The 17,225-nt window shown below is 56.9% G+C and overlaps 1 protein-coding gene across 8 annotated transcripts in view; it reads left to right on the forward strand.

Moving 5' to 3' along the window:
• Positions 1-462: 462 nt before the first annotated feature.
• ZNF185 (zinc finger protein 185 with LIM domain) overlaps positions 463-17,225 on the forward strand; it is a 29,479-nt gene continuing 12,716 nt past the window's right edge. For 4 of the 8 annotated variants that reach the window (XM_039572155.1, XM_039572163.1, XM_039572156.1 and 1 more), the window contains exons 1-16: positions 6,963-6,994; positions 7,137-7,210; positions 7,512-7,647; positions 8,293-8,352; positions 9,227-9,265; positions 9,476-9,550; positions 10,480-10,548; positions 11,039-11,119; positions 12,429-12,512; positions 13,370-13,408; positions 13,950-14,033; positions 14,622-14,702; positions 15,000-15,068; positions 15,571-15,654; positions 15,855-15,899; positions 16,227-16,316. In XM_039572155.1, coding sequence (XP_039428089.1) covers positions 6,978-6,994; positions 7,137-7,210; positions 7,512-7,647; positions 8,293-8,352; positions 9,227-9,265; positions 9,476-9,550; positions 10,480-10,548; positions 11,039-11,119; positions 12,429-12,512; positions 13,370-13,408; positions 13,950-14,033; positions 14,622-14,702; positions 15,000-15,068; positions 15,571-15,654; positions 15,855-15,899; positions 16,227-16,316 — 1,127 coding nt within the window. In that variant the 5' untranslated portion in view covers positions 6,963-6,977. Of the gene's footprint in view, positions 757-6,962; positions 6,995-7,136; positions 7,211-7,511; positions 7,648-8,292; positions 8,353-9,226; positions 9,266-9,475; positions 9,551-10,479; positions 10,549-11,038; positions 11,120-12,428; positions 12,513-13,369; positions 13,409-13,949; positions 14,034-14,621; positions 14,703-14,999; positions 15,069-15,570; positions 15,655-15,854; positions 15,900-16,226; positions 16,317-17,225 lie in introns of those variants that run through there. The other 4 variants (XM_039572161.1, XM_039572160.1, XM_039572158.1 and 1 more) reach the window with 4 other exon arrangements.

The raw sequence follows: 17,225 nt of genomic DNA on the forward strand, positions 1-17,225 counted from the left end.
ACCCAAACCATTCCACGATTATCCGGTTGTCACCCTCCCGTGGCAGTGCCAGGCTGAAGCCCTGGCTCCTCAGGACAGCTCTAAGCACACATCTCCAGCTGCCAGTCTTTAGGAAGTGGCAAAAAGCGTGTCCCAGGGTCTGGCTGTGCCAGGCTGTCACCACAGCCGGGCCTCGGGGGCCGTGTGGTGACCGGCGCAATTAGAAAGGGAAATAAACTGAGGAAGAGCAGAATGCCCGGCAATTTCCTGGGTGATTATGGCATCTGTGGGCCCCGTTAATGAGTTCGAAGCAGACAATCAGTGTCGAGCGCTAATTACAGCCCCGCTCCCTGATGCTCCCTGGGTACCACGGCCCTAAAGCGGCTCCGAGCCTCCGGAGCAGCCGAGCAGCAGCGCGGGCCCTGCTGCCCCTTCCCGGCCGCCAAGCCCTGGCAGTGCTTGCCCTGAGGAGAAACTCCATGGGGTGAGAGCTGGGGGGCTGCTCTGGGCTGTGCCAGTGGCCCACAGGGCCGGGGACGGTGGCATCCGCTGGAGAATGCCAGGAATGCAGAGCAGAGCCTACAGGGAGGGGAGCCCGTGCCGCCGAATGGAGAAACCTGTTTGATTCCCCTGAAGGGCGAAACACACCCAAGTCTCCTCCTCAAAACAAGGCTTGGCTTCCCGGAGCCAGCCCTCTCGGCAGGTAAGGGCTCAGCTGTGCCACAGCCGTGCCGGGAGAGCCGCGCATCGGGAGCCGCGCCCGGGGAGCCGCCGCAGGTAGGGCCGGGCCGGGCAGCGCCGAGCCCCGCACCGGAGCTGGGGGTGCTGCGCCCGCTCCCCTGCCCGGCAGGGCGAGGAACAGGAGGGGGGACACCCCGAGGGGTACCCAAATCCTCCTCCTCCTCGGGGAAGTGGAGCTTGGCGGGGGTGCCTTGGATCCAAGCGCGGTGGATCTGGCGTGCTGTGGGTGCTGCAGGGATGGGATGGGGCTCCTACAGGAACGGGAGTGAGGCTGAGGTTTGGCTCTGGGGCTTCTCTGCACCTGTCTGATCTCAAATTCCCTCCCTGCCCGCTGCCCCATGTCCTCCTAAAATCCTTTCCCCTCTGGATTTCCACGGGGCACGGCAGTGACCTGCCTGGGACAGGTCTGGGTGTGGGCAGAGACCAGGAAAAATTCAAGCCTGTGACCCTTGACAACCTCTGGAGAGGTTTGTGGGGAGCTCCAGCTCTTTTTGCCTCTCCAGCCCCTCCTTCCCAGGACTTCTGTGGGACACGGGGGGTGCAGGCAGAGATTTCTCCCTCTCCTGCTCTGCCTTGTTTTGTTTCTCCCTGAATTAGTGTGAAATCAGCACCCTGGGAAGGAGTGGCAAAGCTGGCACAGAGGAGCGAGCACCTCCCTGTCCTTGCTTCATCCGAGCCCAGGGAATGTCATCCCCGTTTCCCTGTCCCACCCTCTGCTCCAGGACAGGCCCCTCGCAGGAGGACGAGCTGGGTTCACCTGGGCAGGTTGGCAAGCAGGGATGTCCTCCCTCCTCAGCTGGATCAGGATGTTTTATTTAGGATATTTTATTTGTTTTGTTATAAACCTGGTTTGTTTTATCCATCCAACCAACGATTCAGTACATTTCGTCCCAAAAAATGATCAGGACTTAAGTGGAAGTCCCAATTTCCACAAGTGGCTGATTTTAGTTTTCTTTTACAAAAAAGTTGTGTTTTCTTGGCAAGACCTTGTGGTGTCTCTGTGATGTCATGAGGCTCCAGTGAGCTTTTGTCCTGCTCTCTCTGTGGGTCAGTGACACAAACACAAAGCTCCACCTTTGACACAAACCCCATTTTTCCTTCCTTTTTCCTTTCATCTTTGGGACATCAAGGCTCAAGGTCAGCGGTGTGTGGGTGTGGTGAACGTCTTGCACATCCTTCCTTTCAAACCCAGAAATTAGCTGAGCAATTAGGAATTAATTCCATGTAATTAGAGCAATGAAACTGCACGCCCAGCATGGTGAAAATTCATTTCGAGATTTTGGCAGTAGCAGGGGTGAGTTTTTGTGCTGGGGGTGGTCCTGCTGGCAGCTCCCAGCACGGCAGAGCCCCAGGATGATCCCTTGGGATGGGCAGGTCTGTGCGCTGCTCTCGTGAAGTTTATGCCACACTTCCCTGACTTCAATGGCAAAAGGCTGTGCCAGCTTTATCTGGATTTGATTTTTTTTTTGTGGGACGTGTGGTTGGGAGTGAATGAAAGGAAATTCTAATTGTGCATTTGCAGCTTTCCAGGCGTTGTCTGGAGCACGGCTGGAACGTGTCTGTGTTGCCCCTGTGAGGTTTGGGCAGGATTTTCCCACTCCAGCTGCAGGATTTCACCCCTTTGCCCCCTGTTCAGGGAAAAAGAGATGTTCAGTGCCCTCAGGTCATGGAGATGAGATCCCAAGGGAATGTGGTGCTGGAATGAGGCTCCTCAGAGCTCCTGCACAGCCCTCAGGCTCTGCTGCAGCCACAAATGGGGTCATGGGACACAGGCTCAGGACAGAGCTTCAGAATGGACAGCAGCAGGAATTTCTCCATGGAAAGGGTGGCAGGCCCTGGAAGGGGCTGCCCAGGGAGGTTTGGAGTGCCCATCCCTGGAGGTGTCCAAGGAAGGCCTGGAGGTGGCACTCAGAGCTCTGGGCTGGGAACAAGGTGGGCATCAGGCACAGCTTGGACTCAGTCCTGGAGGGTTTTTCCAGCCTCAGGGATTCTGGGATTGTGAGGGCTTCTGTGGCTCATGAACCAGGCAGCCATGAGCTGCTGTGTTGGACAAGTCCAGAAGGGTGGATTTAAGGTTTGCCTGGACTGTTTCAGTTATTGAATTCCTGACTGTTCACAGCTTGACTTTAGAAATCTCCTGGTGCTTCTTAAATATCCCCAAGTGTGCATGGAACAGCATCAGCGTTCAGTAGTCACTGCTTGGAAAATGGGAAAGGCAGGAATAAAAATCCTGCCCTGTCCTTCAGAGCAGCTGAGCACTGTCTAAAACCATGGAATCCCGGAATGGTTTGGGTGGGAAGGACCTTGAAGCCCATCCAGTGCCACCCCTGCCATGGGCAGGGACACCTCCCACTGTCCCAGGCTGCTCCAAGCTCCGTCCAACCTGGCCTGGGACACTTCCAGGGAATCAGAGTCACCCTGTGCCAGGGATCCAGAGACACCCTGTGCCAGGGATCCAGGCTGTGGGTCTGGACTTCCAGAGGCTCCCTCAGAACCTCCCCCTCCAAGCACGGAGCCTCCTGTGTGCAGGAGCTGGGATGAGATCCTCAGGTGCAGGCTGTGAGTCCCCAGAGTGGAACCTGAGGTGAAATTCCCACTGCCCCTTGTGTCCCCAAGGGCAGGCAGCGGGAGAGGAGTGCCCACTCTTCCCAGGAACGGGATGGGTTTTAAGTCAGAGTTCAAAGGTGAACTAAATCCAGTTTTAAGAATGCTGGCTTAACAATGTCACAGCACTGGGCCCAGGTGCTGCTCCAGCAGGAGCTGCCTGGAGCGGGATGGTGGCAGGGGTTAGCGTGGGTCTGGCAGGGGTTAGCGTGGGTCTGGCAGGGGTTAGCGTGGGTCTGGCAGGGTTCGTTCCAGCTCGGTGCTGTCCCTTCTCAGCAGATCAGGTGTCAGGTGGCAGCAGAGCAGGGACAAGGTTTGCATTGTGTGCTCTGGCTGGTGCAGGGAAATTCGACTCTGTGCCCTGCCGGGAGGCAGTGCTGTGGTCTGGATCAGCCATCCCGCAGCTGGGAAACTGCTGCTGGGGCAGGAAATGTGTGCTAAAGGAAAAAGGAAAAGCCTTTCGCCCTGCTCTCCTTCCCGTGTGTTTCCAGAAGCTGGGCTCGAGCTGCTGAGGGTCACATCAAATCCCCACCTTCCACACGGGAGCGGGGACCTGGCCTGGAGGGAGGGCTGGAGGCCAAAACTCTCAGCAGGCTTTAGGAGGCTCCAAGGAAGGAGGTTCAGACCTCTTGCAGGCTTTAAATACATTTTAATTTGAGGCTTGTGAAGGTCAGAACAGGCATCAATTATCCTCAAACCAGGAGATTTTTCCGCATGACTGCCCTGGGTCCTGTTTGCAGCCAAGGGCCTTCGGGTCACCGGCCAAGTCCTCCATTAGTGCCCAGCTCCTGGGGGAAACGAGTTCTGTGCTGGTGGCCAGGGGCAGGGGGAGCACGGAGAGCTCCATGGAGAGCTCTGGCACAGGCTCAGCCAGCAGGAGCAGAGCCTGGAGCTGCTGCTGGATCACCTTGGGTGGGACTTGGATCACGGCAGAATGGGATCCCCACGGGGACGGGATCCCCGTGGGCAGGACGGGATCCCCGTGGGCAGGACAGGATCCCCGTGGGCAGGACAGGATCCCCACGGGGCCTGGATCCCCGTGGGCAGGACGGGATCCCCGTGGGCAGGACGGGATCCCCGTGGGCAGGACAGGATCCCCACGGGGCCTGGATCACCATGGGCAGGACGGGATCACTGCAGGGCCTGGATCATCACATGCAGGACGGGATCACTTCAGATCCCTTCAGATCCCACATGGGCTTTGGGCTGAGGGAAATAACCCTGGTGAGGGCACAAGCTGGTATCTGTGGATGACCTTTGGGTGAGGCACCCAGAGTTTTACTCCTTGTCCAGGAATCACAGAGTCATCGAGGTTGGAAGGGACCTTCAAGGTCCTCCAGTGCCACCAAGGGACTGCAGCAGTGGGACCTGGGGGTTCCTGTCCCAAAAGGGTCCCGCTGGGAGAGCCTTTGCAGGTGCAGAGCATCGCTGTGCAGGACGAGGGATCAGCATGGAAAAGGGAGAGTGGAGCTGTGGAGCTTGGGACAGCCCATCCCAGGGCCAGGAAGCAAAACCCTGGGAGCAGGAGTGCTGGAAGCTGGACTCAGTGGCTGGCCTGGCTGCGGGGACAGTTCAGGACTCTGAAGGCTCCCGCGGTGCTCCCAGGAAAGCTGGATTTATGGGATCAAAGCAGCTCCGCTTCCCTTTCCCTGGGCATTCCTTCAGTCCTCAGAACTGGATCCAACGTGGGATCCAGCTCATCCCCAAAACACACAGAGAGCAAGGTGCTATTAGGCACAAAGGGGCCATTACCCTGAGTGCCCTACAAGCAGCAGGCTGAAAGCTTGTTATTAACATTTAAAAGTCCCAGTTGAGCCATCAAAAAGGAGGGTGGCTGGCAGGGAAGAGGAGCTCCAGTCAGCTTTGAAGGAGCAGCAAATGTTTCATCTCCTGCAGGGTAATTACAGCTCCTTAAGCGCTTTCCATGGAAAGCAGGATCCTTCCCAATTAAGGAATGGGCTGCTGATTTCAGGCACTTGAAGAATTTATTAGGGAAGGGTTGGTGTGGCTGTGCCTGCTCTCCTCAGGGGATGGGATGAGAGGGCAGGGACAGCTCACCCCCTCCAGGGCCACGGCGGCAGCTCCGTAGCCTTGGGCGCTCCCTCGTTCATCCCACGGGCTGTGATCCATAGGGATCGCTCCCTGCTGGGCACAAGAGAGAAGTTTGTGGTGTTGGAGCTGCTTTAAAACTCCAGGGCACAGAAAGGCCGAGGCAGGGCAGGGACCCCACGGAGCCCCGAGCGTGCGGAGGGAGAGCTGAGCTGGGCTCTGCCCCAGAGCACCTGAACATTGGCATCCAAACAAGGTTCCAGCTCCCTTTTCCTCATTAAATAGCCTGGAATCGCTTTCCTCATTAAATAGCTTGGAATGGCTTTCCTCAGGGACGAGGAGCTCCGGAGTGTCCTCAGTGGGAGCACCGTGCCCTTCCTGCTGCAGCCGGGCTTGACCCCAAACCAGGGCATCTCTGGCTCTCAGCAAAGCTGCCCATGAACCCCAGGGCTTCCCAGAGGTGGGAACAGCCTGTGTGTGTTGTCTGGCTGGTGCTCCATGCCTTTGGGAACAGGGATTTGGGGTTAGTTACCTGGATTCAGGCAGCAGCTCCACTGGAAGGGTGCAGTCTCAGGATATGCTCTGACAGGATTTTGCTCCTGTGCAGACAGGATGTTTATTTCTTGTGCTGGGTGGCTCATGGTGGATGCTTTGTCAGTGGGAATGAACCATTTTTACAGATCTCCTGCTGCCTGATCCCAGTGCTCCATCCCAGAGGCTGGTATCCGAAGCTGAGTACCAGTTGCATTTATCCAGCACGCAGGATGAGGGGTTTGTTGTACCACAGACATGAGCTGGACCATGAATCACAGATGATTCCAAATATCAGAAGGAATATTGGAATACCAGCTGGCTGTTGTGTGTTCGGATTGCACAGGGATGGGTGCAATGCTTGGGAATGCTTGCAGAGGGAGGGGAGCCTTGGGGAATTGTTTGGGATCAGATGGGAAGAGGAGGGGATGAGCAGTGGGCAGATCCCTGGCTGAGACAAGGCAGGGGAGAAGGCTTTGCCAAGCAGCAATGCCGTGAGATCAGCACCCAGCATTCCTCCCGGGCGTGTGGCTTCCCGGGAATACTGCAGGGACAGGCCCACCAGCAGGAAAGAACAACCTAATTTTGGGTCCTCCCAAATAGGGTTGGGCCTTTCATTACTGGCTGGCAGAGTCATTCCAGAATCCAGGAGAGGGTTTTGGCAAGGGAAGACTGGGGGTGGTAAAAGCTGGAAGGTGTCCCTGCCGTGGAAGGGTTTGGAACTGGATGAGATTTAAGGTCCCATGCAACCCAAACCATTCTGGGGTTCAATGCCTGATTTTCTTCTCCAAAACAAAAGCTCATCCCGCAGCTTCCATGAAAAAATTAGGAGTGAAAACAGAACAGAACCATTTCTGACAAACATACCCAGGTGCTGAATTAACCTGGCTCCTTCTCATCCCACCTGACACAAATCCCAAGGATGTTCCAGGAACCTTGGAGTTCTGTAGACTCCAGAAGGCCTGGCCCACCTGAGTAGCTCTGGGCACTTTTGCAAGATCTCCTGCACCACTTTCCTCCCTGAGCTGGAAAATCACCTCTGGCATGGCTGGATTTGATTTTCCCTGTCCTTGATGCTGCAGGTTCACGGGTGAGGAGCAATCCCAGCTGTGGTACAAGGACAGAGTCTCCCCATCCTCTGGGCACCGTGGCTGTGCTCTCCTCCCCACACACCTGCCAAGGTTTTATACCACAACTCATATTTTGTTTATCCCCTTTTCCATTTCTTCCAGGGCTTCTTGGCTTGGAGCAGTCGCAGAAGGGGAAGGTGCTGCTGAGACCATGATGTCCCTGGGTGTCACCAAAGGTAAGTCCTGGTTTTCCTCTGTTTCCTCTGCCCAGCTGGATGTGCTGGAATGTCCCTGCTGGGACAGGCCACCAGGGAGCTGTTTCACTGAGGTGTGAAAACACTGCCTGGCCCTCTGTGGTCCAGAGGGATAAGCTGATCCTGAGGTCTGGATGGCCACGTCTCCATCCTCCATCAGAGCTGGTGAAAGTCCCACTCAGTGTCGGGGTCTCTGACAGAGAGGAGAGAGCTCCATGCTGGGATAGATCCCTTCTGCCCCGCTGATCCGTGCGTCCTTCCCTCCCTCTCCCTGCTCTCCCAGGAGGGCTGATCCCGCCCACGGACGAGGATCGCCGCAGGATCATCCGGCAGATGAAGGTTCGCACCACGCTGCGAGGGGACAAGAGCTGGATCCAGCACCACAACTCTGACTCGGACGAGGAGAAGAGCAGCCCCCAGTAAGTGTGGCCACAGGAACATTCCCTTCTCCTTCCCTTTCCCTCATCAGAATTCCCTGAGCTGGAAGGAACCCGGCTCACTGATCCACCCCCTGGCCCTGCACAGACACCCCGGCAATCCCACCCTGTGCCCGAGGGCATTGTCCAAACGCTCCTGGAGCTCTGGGTTCTCTGGGCACTCCGGTCTCCAGCTGCACAGGATGTGCTGGGACAGGTTTTGGGGTCCCCGTGGTGCCCCGTGGTGCCCCGTGCTGCTCCTGTTTGTTTCTGATAAATGCAGGGTGGGAAGAGGCTTGGGCAAATGTCTTCTCCTGGAGCTGGGAATTCAGCAGCACCAACAGGTTGGAAGTACAGGAGAGCTCCAAAGTTTTGTGGAGCCAGATTGTGCTTCAGCATCTCAGAGTGACAAACTCAGGGCAGGCCTGGGTGGGAGGGAGTTCAGGGTGGAAGAGGCAGGAGATCAAACAGCTCCTGGATGTCACACGGGGCCCTGTGCCAGGGAACACAGTCTGCTCCAGCTCCTCTTTCCTTGGAAACAAACCCAATCCCAAATCCATCTTCTCTTCCCTCCCTCTCCAAACCCATCACAGCCATGTTCAGCAAGTTCCTCAGTTAACCAGGTCCTTGTGTTTCCTGTTCCCTCAGGTCTGGACAGGCTGGTGGGGGATCCCTGGCCCCCAAACCCGCTGCTCCCCAGCAGGACAGGTAATTCCAGGGGCCCATCCTGCTCCTTCCCTGCTGTGCTGGCTCCGGGGGTCGGTGCAAGCTCTCGGTGTGTCCCCTCCTCAGCCCTGCTCACAACAATGTCTCACCTTGGGGGGAGCATGGATTGGCTCCTGAGGGGTGCAGCGGGATGGAGGGGTGTCTTTAATCCAGGGGAATGATGAGCCCGTGATCCCACAAGGCTGGGATGGGGCACCAGCTCCTGTGCTGCTGCAACCCCTCGGTGCTCCAAGCTCGGGGCAGGGGGAGCCCTGGCTGGGGCTGAATTTGGCTCAGAGCACGAGGGGTCTCCAGGAACTCAGGAGTTTGTAGGAATATCCTGAAATATCAAACTCTTGGGAAGGGCCTGGCCCTGTGTGAGAGCTCTGCCCTCTCCTGTGAGTCCTTTCCTGCTTCCCTTTCCCTGTGCCAGCTCTTCCCACTGCTTGTCAGACAGTGCTCTCCAGAGGAGCCACGCTGTGCTCCCTTCCTGGGAATGCTCCCTCAGAGGAGTTGGAGTGGAGCTGCTGTTCTCCAGTGATAAAATAATCGGGATCTCTATCACCTCTGATTTCCCCCTTCCGTGCCACCAACCTGGGGAGTTAATCTGGAGCCAGAGAACACTGCCAGCAGGGCTAATTTTAATTGGCTCGCTCTAAAATTCACTTTTTCTATAAAAAACCTTTCATAGAGCTTGTTCTGTCGATTATTGATTTTAAAACATCCCTCCAGGGTCAATCCAGCTGTGGGATCCCTCCAGGCCTGCTTAGCTGGATTTTTGATTTGACATCCACGTGGACATTCCCCTTCAGTCCTGGTGCTGCTGCTGTTGTTTTTCCCGTGTTTTTTAACTTACTGATGTCTGTTCTTGGCACAGGTCCTCTGCCTCCAAGCCCCAGTCCGGATACCTCATCAGGTGGGTGTGGAGTGGGAGAGATTTGGGCTGCAGGGGGAGGAGAACTGGATCAGGAGCAACGAGCAGGAAAAAGATTCCCTCTCAGGTTCTACTGGCTGGGAACATCCCGATGCTCAGGGTGAAGAGCCAGTCCTGCTGTTTCACCAGTGGTTTGAACTTTGCTCCAAACGTTTTCCAACCCAAAATTTAAGATGCCCCTTCCCTCCCCAGGGGGGTGTTCACCAGGACCATCGATAAGAGCTCATCTGTGACGGATTCTTCACCTCCCAATCAAGCACAGAAAAAGTACGTGTGTGCCTCCTCCTTCTGCTCCTCCTCCTCCCCCTTCATGAAAGGAGATTTCAAACCCTCATTTCCAGCCCTCCTCTTGCTTTGGCTGGTGCTCATGGGCTTCCAGAGCTCCCCTAAATCCTTACAAAATGCTGGAAGACGTTGCTGTCCATTTTACAGACACAGGAAAAGAGAGGCATCAAACTCCGTGTTTTCCTCTCCACAGCTGGCTCTGAAAGCACCCATGGGCTTGGAGTTAATTTGGGAGGGAAAATCCCAGGGAAACCTTGCAAAGCTGGAACGCTAAATTTTGATGGGTTTAGTGGGATTTTTGTGGGGGTTTTTCAACCTGTCTTGTGCAAGGCACTTACATTTGGTTCTAACAAGTCAGATCTAAGCATGGCTCTGATCTGAGCAGGGGCCCAGAGAAGTTGTGCCCCATCCCTGGGAGTGTTCCAGGACAGGTTGGAGCACCCTGGGATAGTGGAAGGTGTCCCTGCCCATGGCAGGGGGTGGGATGGGGTGACCTTTAAGGTCCCTTCCCACCCAAACCCTCCTGGGATTCTGTAGGGGCTCTGTAGCATCTCAAGTGAAACCCTTTGTAACCCCATTTTCCCCCTGGGAAGAAGGATGATGCCCCAAGGTGTCTCCTCCCTTCCCCCTCGCTGATCCCGGGATGGAGCAGCTCCATCCCACAGAAGGGTGTGTCCATATTGGCTCCAACGACTCCCAGTGGCCGTGGGGAAGCAAAGCAGACCCTAAATCCCAGCCCTAAATCCTAAAAAGGAGGCAAATGCTGCCCTTGAATTGGACAGCATTCCCTGCAATCACAGTGGGGATATTTGGGGTGACCCTGTTTTCCCCCTTCCTGTGGAGCTCCCCTGGGGCAGGAGGAGGGGAGGGATGGAAGGTCACATTCCCAGGTGTGGTTTGTGTCCCCTCAGCACGTTCCTGAAGGGACAGAGCCGCTCCCCCTCCGGATACAGGATGACCACAGAGGACTACAAGAAGCTGTGAGTGTGCGAAGGGAGCGGTTCCTCCTGGAGCTCCTCCTGGAGCTTCCAGAGCTTCCACCAGAAACTCCAGTGGTTCCCAGGGCTCTGTGGGCCGGGAGGTGCTCCTGGAACTGATAGCGGCCTTTGTAGGAGGGGATTTTATCACCAGCCAGGAATGGAGGGTGCAGCCTGAGAGCTGGGTTTGGAGCATTCCTGAAGCCTGGGGAAAGGGGGATCCCTTGGCAGAACAGCACTGTGGGCATTCCCTGCCCAGCTTTTCATGTCCCAGCCTGTGGCTCTGATCCGAAATGGGGTTGGGGTCTCTGGGCTTAACCCCTGGACTAAGGAAAAAAATCCTACAGGGACACGTGCACCCCACTGGGAAATGCAGGTGTTTCCCAGGGTCTGAACCATTCCCTTGGATTCACTTGTGTTCCTGCTGCCTCTGCCCCAGCCACGGCAGCAATTCCCTGACCCCGGCTCTCCCTTCCCTCCCTCCCCATGGCAGGGCTCCGTACAACGTCCGGCAGAAATCCGTGGATGGCGATGAGGAGGATGTGCCTTTTTCCCCGGATGAGCATAAGAAGAGGTGAGGCCTGGAGGTGGCTCCGTGCTGCTGCAGGGACAGTCACAAGGGGCCTCGCCCCAGCCAGGCTGCTCCATCCTGGGGGGTTGGTGGATGCGGGCATGGAGCAGGGCTGGTGGCAATCCAAGGACAATCACAGCTCTCGCTGCTCCGAGCCTGGCTCTGCCCACGGGCCACCGCGCTGCCGACAAAGCGTCATTAAAATCCTGACGTGATGCAGCCTGACAGCGCGGCCCAATTAACCCGGCAGCTGGGAAGGGCCGTGGAATCCACGGGCTGCCCCGTGTCCATGGGGAAGGATGGAGATGCACAAACAGCCGGGAGGGAGGAGCCCAGCTCCCCCCCTGTGGGTGCCCTCGGAGCCGGGATCACTCCAGGACTGGCACCCGACGCCAGATCCAGGCAGGGCTGTCCTTCTCCTATCGGGAATCATCCTGGAATGGTTGGGTGGAAGAGACCTCAAAGCTCATCCAGCCCCACCCCTGCCATGGGCAGAGACACCTCCCAGTATCCCAGGGTGCTCCAAGCCCCAGTGTCCAACCCTTGGGCACTGCCAGGGATGGGGCACAGGACAGGGACAGCAACAGGTCTGCTCTCTCTGGCTGCAGCCTCGTTGCATCTCATGGGGTTTCTGAGGACCCTTTTCCTCAGCCACAAGATTTGTACAAAGGAAATCTTGGTCACTGTCCCATGGGGTCCAACCACTAAAGAGCTGGAGAGGGATTTGGGATGTGGGCTGGAGGGACAGGACACAGGGAGTGGCTTCCCAGTGCCAGAGGGCAGGGCTGGATGGGAGATTGGGAAGGAATTGTTCCCTGGGAGGGTGTGAGGCCCTGGCACAGGGTGCCCAGAGCAGCTGTGGCTGCCCCTGGATCCCTGGCAGTGTCCCAGGCCCTTCCAGGGATTTGCCCTCTCCCTTGGGACAGTGGGTGGTACCAAGGCCGGTGCAGACACTCCATGGAGTGTGTCAGCCACAGAGCCCATGTCCCGTTTTTCTGTGCATGGAACCCAATATTGCACCAGTCCAGGTCTGCAATGGATTGTCCAGCCCTGGCACAGCTGCCCCGGGCAGTGGTGGAGTCCCCATCCTGTGGCTGTGGCACTTGAGGCCATGGCTCAGTGGTGACCATGGTGCTGGTTGATGGCTGGACTGGATCACCTCAAAGGTCTTTTCCAACCTCAACCATTCCATGAAATCTGCTCCCCAGAGCGCAGGAGCTCTGTCAGGGTTAGCCCCAGCCTGTCCACGGCTCCAGCCAGCAGGGAGTATTGGGATGAGCAGGATGTGACCCCTTCCCTCCCTCCCTTCCAGGACGGAGGCTGCCAACAACGTCCTGCGGCGCTCTGCCGGCCGGGAGCGTGCCTACGTCCTGTCCGCGGCCAAGAAGAGCAACGGGTGAGTGTCCAGGGGGTGGGGATGGCACAGGAGCCAGGGAAGGGCTGCTCGAGGGGGCGCAGGGGAAGGGAAACTCTCCAACACAGCAGCTGAGGATAGGCCACAAAGATGCTCCCAGGGCTGGAGCTCCTCCCCTACAAGGGAAGGTTGGGAGAGCTGGGGGTGCTCACCTGGAGAAGGGTCCAGGGAGAGCTCAGAGCCCCTTCCAGAGCCTAAAGGGGCTCCAGGAGAGCTGGAGAGGGACTGGGGACAAGGCATGGAGGGACAGGACACAGGGAATGGCTTCCCAGTGCCAGAGGGCAGGGCTGGATGGATAGTGGGAGGGAATTGTTCCCTGGGAGGGTGGGCAGGCCCTGGCACAGGGTGCCCAGAGCAGCTGGGGCTGCCCCTGGATCCCTGGCAGTGCTCAAGGCCAGGCTGGACATTGGGGCTTGGAGCAGCCTGGGACAGTGGGAGGTGTCCCTGCCCAGGGCAGGGGGTAGGGCAGGAAGATCTTTAAGGTCCTTCCAACCCAAACCATTCCATGATACCTGCAGGTGTCTGCAGAGCTGGGGAAATCCTCCAAGCCTTCCTTATTGAGAGGGATGGAATTTCCGGAAAAGAAAAACTGTGGGAGTCCCTAATTCCCTGAGGCGATGCAGAGCCCAGTTTTCAGCCTCAGTTCTTAAGCTGCTCTCTGCAGTTTTGTTGTGTTATTTCATTGGGAATTTGCCCAGGTGTGAGACCCCGGTCTCAGCTCAGCCCACGGGGTGACGGGACCTTGCACACGTGGGGCAGGGTCCTGGCGGGCTCTGCCCCTGCCCAAGGCGAGTCCTTCCCTCCAATCCTTTAACTGCTCCTTAATCCTTCCTCCACAGCAGCCCGACCCAGGAATTCCCACCCCTGTTTGCCAAGAGGTAGGAGCTGGAGCTCGGGAAGCACTGCTGGGGCTGGGTGCCTGTGCCAGGCTGGGACAGCAGATCCCAGGAGTTTCACGGCAGAGGAAGAACAATTCCTCGAAAAGGGATGCTGGGGGTTGGATCCCGCTGGGGTTGTTCTGGGAGAAACAGTGTTGAAAACACTGGGAATACAATCCTGATGGTGCTTTGGGTTATGGGCAAGCTGAAACTGCAGAGACTCAGTCACAGCCATCCTGTTTCCCGGGCAGCTGCTCCAGGAGGATGCTCCTCAGGCATCTCCCTCCTCAGGCTGTCAGTGGGATGGGGAAAGGAGCCCAGGGCTCCCTCTGGAATCCAAGAACTCACCTGATGCTGTGTGAGCAAAAATGCCTGGCTGTGTTCAGTCCCTTGGGATGCTCAGCAGGAGCACAGGGAGCAGGAGGAGCAGGAAATTCCTGCTCCAGGGGAAACAGGGTGGGGGAAAATGGGGATAAACTGCCTGGAAAGCTACAGAAAAGAGGAAACCATGTGACATTTGTCTCTTTTTCGCTGTGGAAAGAATTGAGATAGAAGAGGAGGAAGGACAGCAGAGGAGGAGTCCAGCTGTGCCGGGTTCATCCAGGATTTCACCGGACAGCAGCAGGTATCCATTCCTTGGGGTGGGATGCCTGGTTCCAGGGCTTCACCAGCTTGGGGATAAGTGCATTTATTGGCTGTCCAAACACAGCCACACGTGGAGGGTTGGCAGAGGAGACTTCCCAGAGAAGCTGTGGCTGCCCCTGGATTTAAAGCCCATCCAGTGCCACCCTCTGTGGGCAGGGACACCTTCCACTATCCCAGGTTGCTCCAAGCCCCATCCAGCTGAACTCTTTCTTGCCAAACAGGTGCAAGGGAATAATTTTCAGTTGTTTTCTGATGTTTTTGACTGAATCCATGCCTGGAGTATAAAAAAGGTGGAATAGTTCTCACTGCAAACAGCACTTTGGCTGCTGCCCTTGTCCTGGTGCTTCTGTTGGTGTGTCACTGCAGAAAGTGGCAATTCCTGGCAAAATCAGTGCTTTTAATTTAAAACTTGCTTCTGATAAGAGGACTTTGTCAGTGAATGGATTGAGAAGAGTGATGATTCATTCCCACCTTCTCCAGTCCCATTCCATGCAGGGCACATTGGGCAGCTGCAGTTGGAGCTGGTTTGACCAGGAATGACAGCTTTGTCCTTTGTCCTCTCTCACAGCCCCAAACCAGGCAGCAGGAGCCAAACATCCCCATCCCCGAGTGAAACCTCGGGGGAAATCTCCACTCCTGCTGAAATCAGGTGGGTCTGGAGGCCCTGCAGCAGCAGCTCTGCCTGCGGGGATTCCCTGCAGACACGAAATCCTCCAGGACACGGAGCAGCACAGAACAGCAAACACCATGCAGGGAATCCAGGGAAGGGGCAAAAGCGTCCGGGAGGGAACATTCTGTGCTGGGAATCCAAATCCAGCCCCTTCCATGGGCTCCTCCGATGATTCTCCCTCATTCCTGCCCTGCTCATAGCTCACTTCCAACACCTTCCTGTGCAGCTCCCGGCTCCTCCTCCCCCTCCCTCATGCTCCCACTGTTTTCCCTGCAGGAATGGTGAGGACAGACAGGCCCCGAATGGGAAATTCTCCTTGGAAGCAGTGTCCCAGCCTGGGGATGGGTAAGGAACGGGCAGGGGCTGATCCGTGCTGCTGCACCGAGGCCTGACCCTGGATTCTCTCGGGAGCAGCAGCTCCTGGTGTGCCCCGGGCTGGGCTGCACTCCCAGAGCATCATCTGCTGGCAGAGCTGCAGCCTGGCAGAGCTCTCCTCTCTTCCCTCACCCCCCTGGGATTCTCCTCCCTGCCTCGCTCCCTGAACACTCCACTCCCCACATTTCACTTCATTTTGCTGCTCCATTTGCCTCCCACTGCCATTCCTTGCAAGTGTCCCACCTCCAGGGGCTGTGCTGGCCCTTGGCAGGTGGTGGCTCCTGCTGATGTTGGTCCATGGTTCCATGATCCCTGATCTGCCCACTGGGCTCGGGAATGTGGCCCTGCTTGGCCTGATAGAGAGATTAACCCCGTTTTGTTCCCCACCCAACTAAATATCAGCAGATTTTCTGGGATGATACCCTACAAATGCTGACGGGCCCCATTTTCACTGGGATTTCCCTTATTCTAGGGACAAAGCTCTGAAGGAAAAGCCTGAGGTGTTGCCATGGGATGAGCAGGCCCCCAGGGCCACCGGGGCTTCCACGAATGGAAGGTAGAGTCCCTGTGGGGTTCCTGACCTGGGCACTGCACAGTCCATGAAATGCTGCTCTGGAGCTGGCTGGAATCTGGGAATGGATGTTTCCTGACGGAAAAACCCATTGCATCTGGGCTTTGTAGAACTGCTCTGTCCTTTGTGAGATGCTCAGGAAAGTCACTGCAGAGCATTCCTCAAGCTGTGTCTCTCTTTTCCAGTTTTCCTGAGCACACAGAAGCCAAGAATGGGTTTTACCCACCAGAGTAAGTGGGAAATTCCCTTTTTCCCCTTCATTTTAGAGTGGGGGGTGTTCTGACCTGGCACTGCCCTGCAGACGAGTTCTGGGAGCAGCCCTTGAAAAGGGGGGTGGGCTCAAAAGGCCGGGGATCTCCCAGCTGCTTTCCTCACACAAGGACGAGTTGGTTGGATTTGGAGCTCAGCCCTTCAGGAAATTTCCAGAGCTAAGCAGGAGGGAGGAAAAGACGTTCCATTGGAGCCAGGAAAAGCTCATGGTTGATGTTTACGCTTCTTGGTGTTCTCCACCTGCTGAGCTTCCTGCTGGGACCATCCCATCCCCCTTCTCCCTGCAGGTCCGGCTCTGGTTCCTGGGACAGACCTGGGGATGCTCCGGAGGAGCTGCTCCGCCAGTCCGAGCCCTCTCCCTGCCAGGGTGACACCAGGTGGGACCCTGCTCAGGGCCTGGGGCTGGCACCTCTGCTTCCAGCTGGGCTGGGAATAAGCAACTTGTCCAGAGCAGGGCTGGGATTAGAATTCAAACCGGGCAACAACCGGAAATGGAAAATCCTGTGTGGGTGAAAGGGGGAACGGCATCCTTCTGTTCACTGTTACACAACTTCATCCCAGACAAGCAGCCTGGGAATTCAGGAGGAATTTCTCCATGGAAAGGGTGGCAGGCCCTGGAAGGGGCTGCCCAGGGAGGTTTGGAGTGCCCATCCCTGGAGGTGTCCAAGGAAGGCCTGGAGGTGGCACTCAGAGCTCTGGGCTGGGGACAAGGTGGGCATCGGGCACAGCTTGGACTCGATCCCGGAGGCCTTTTCCAACCTCTGGGATTGTGGGAGCAGACCCAGCAGCTTCAGCATTGCCTTTAGTGCCTCCACCCCACAGGAGTTTAGAGCCTTTTCTCCGTGACATTGCCAGAGGTGCAGGGTCGGGAGGGAATTGCTGCTGTTGGCAGCAAACACTGGGATCTCCCTGGAGCTGCTCCCCTCCCTTGTCCATTGTTTTGGGATTCATTTCCATGCACTGGCCCATCAAAGGCCTTGAGGTGAGCAGATTTCAGGGCCAGGTTGGACAGGGCCTGGAGCAACCTGGAGTGCTGGGAGGTGTCCCTGCCCATGGCAGGGGGTGGGACTGGAGGGGCTTCAAGGTGCTTCCAAGCCAAACCATTCCATGATTCCTGGATTCTATGGAATGAATTCAGCCCTCTGTGCTGAGGTGAGGAGGATCCCGAGGCCTGGAGCTGCTGCTGGCGATGCAGGAATGTCTTCCCCGAAGTTGCTCATGTTGTGCTTTGTCCAGGTGCTCCATCCTGGGACAGGACAGGGAATTCCTGCGCAGAGATGTGTGGG

This window comes from Corvus cornix, chromosome 4A (genome assembly GCF_000738735.6).
Source record: "Corvus cornix cornix isolate S_Up_H32 chromosome 4A, ASM73873v5, whole genome shotgun sequence".
NCBI classification, from domain to species: domain Eukaryota; kingdom Metazoa; phylum Chordata; class Aves; order Passeriformes; family Corvidae; genus Corvus; species Corvus cornix.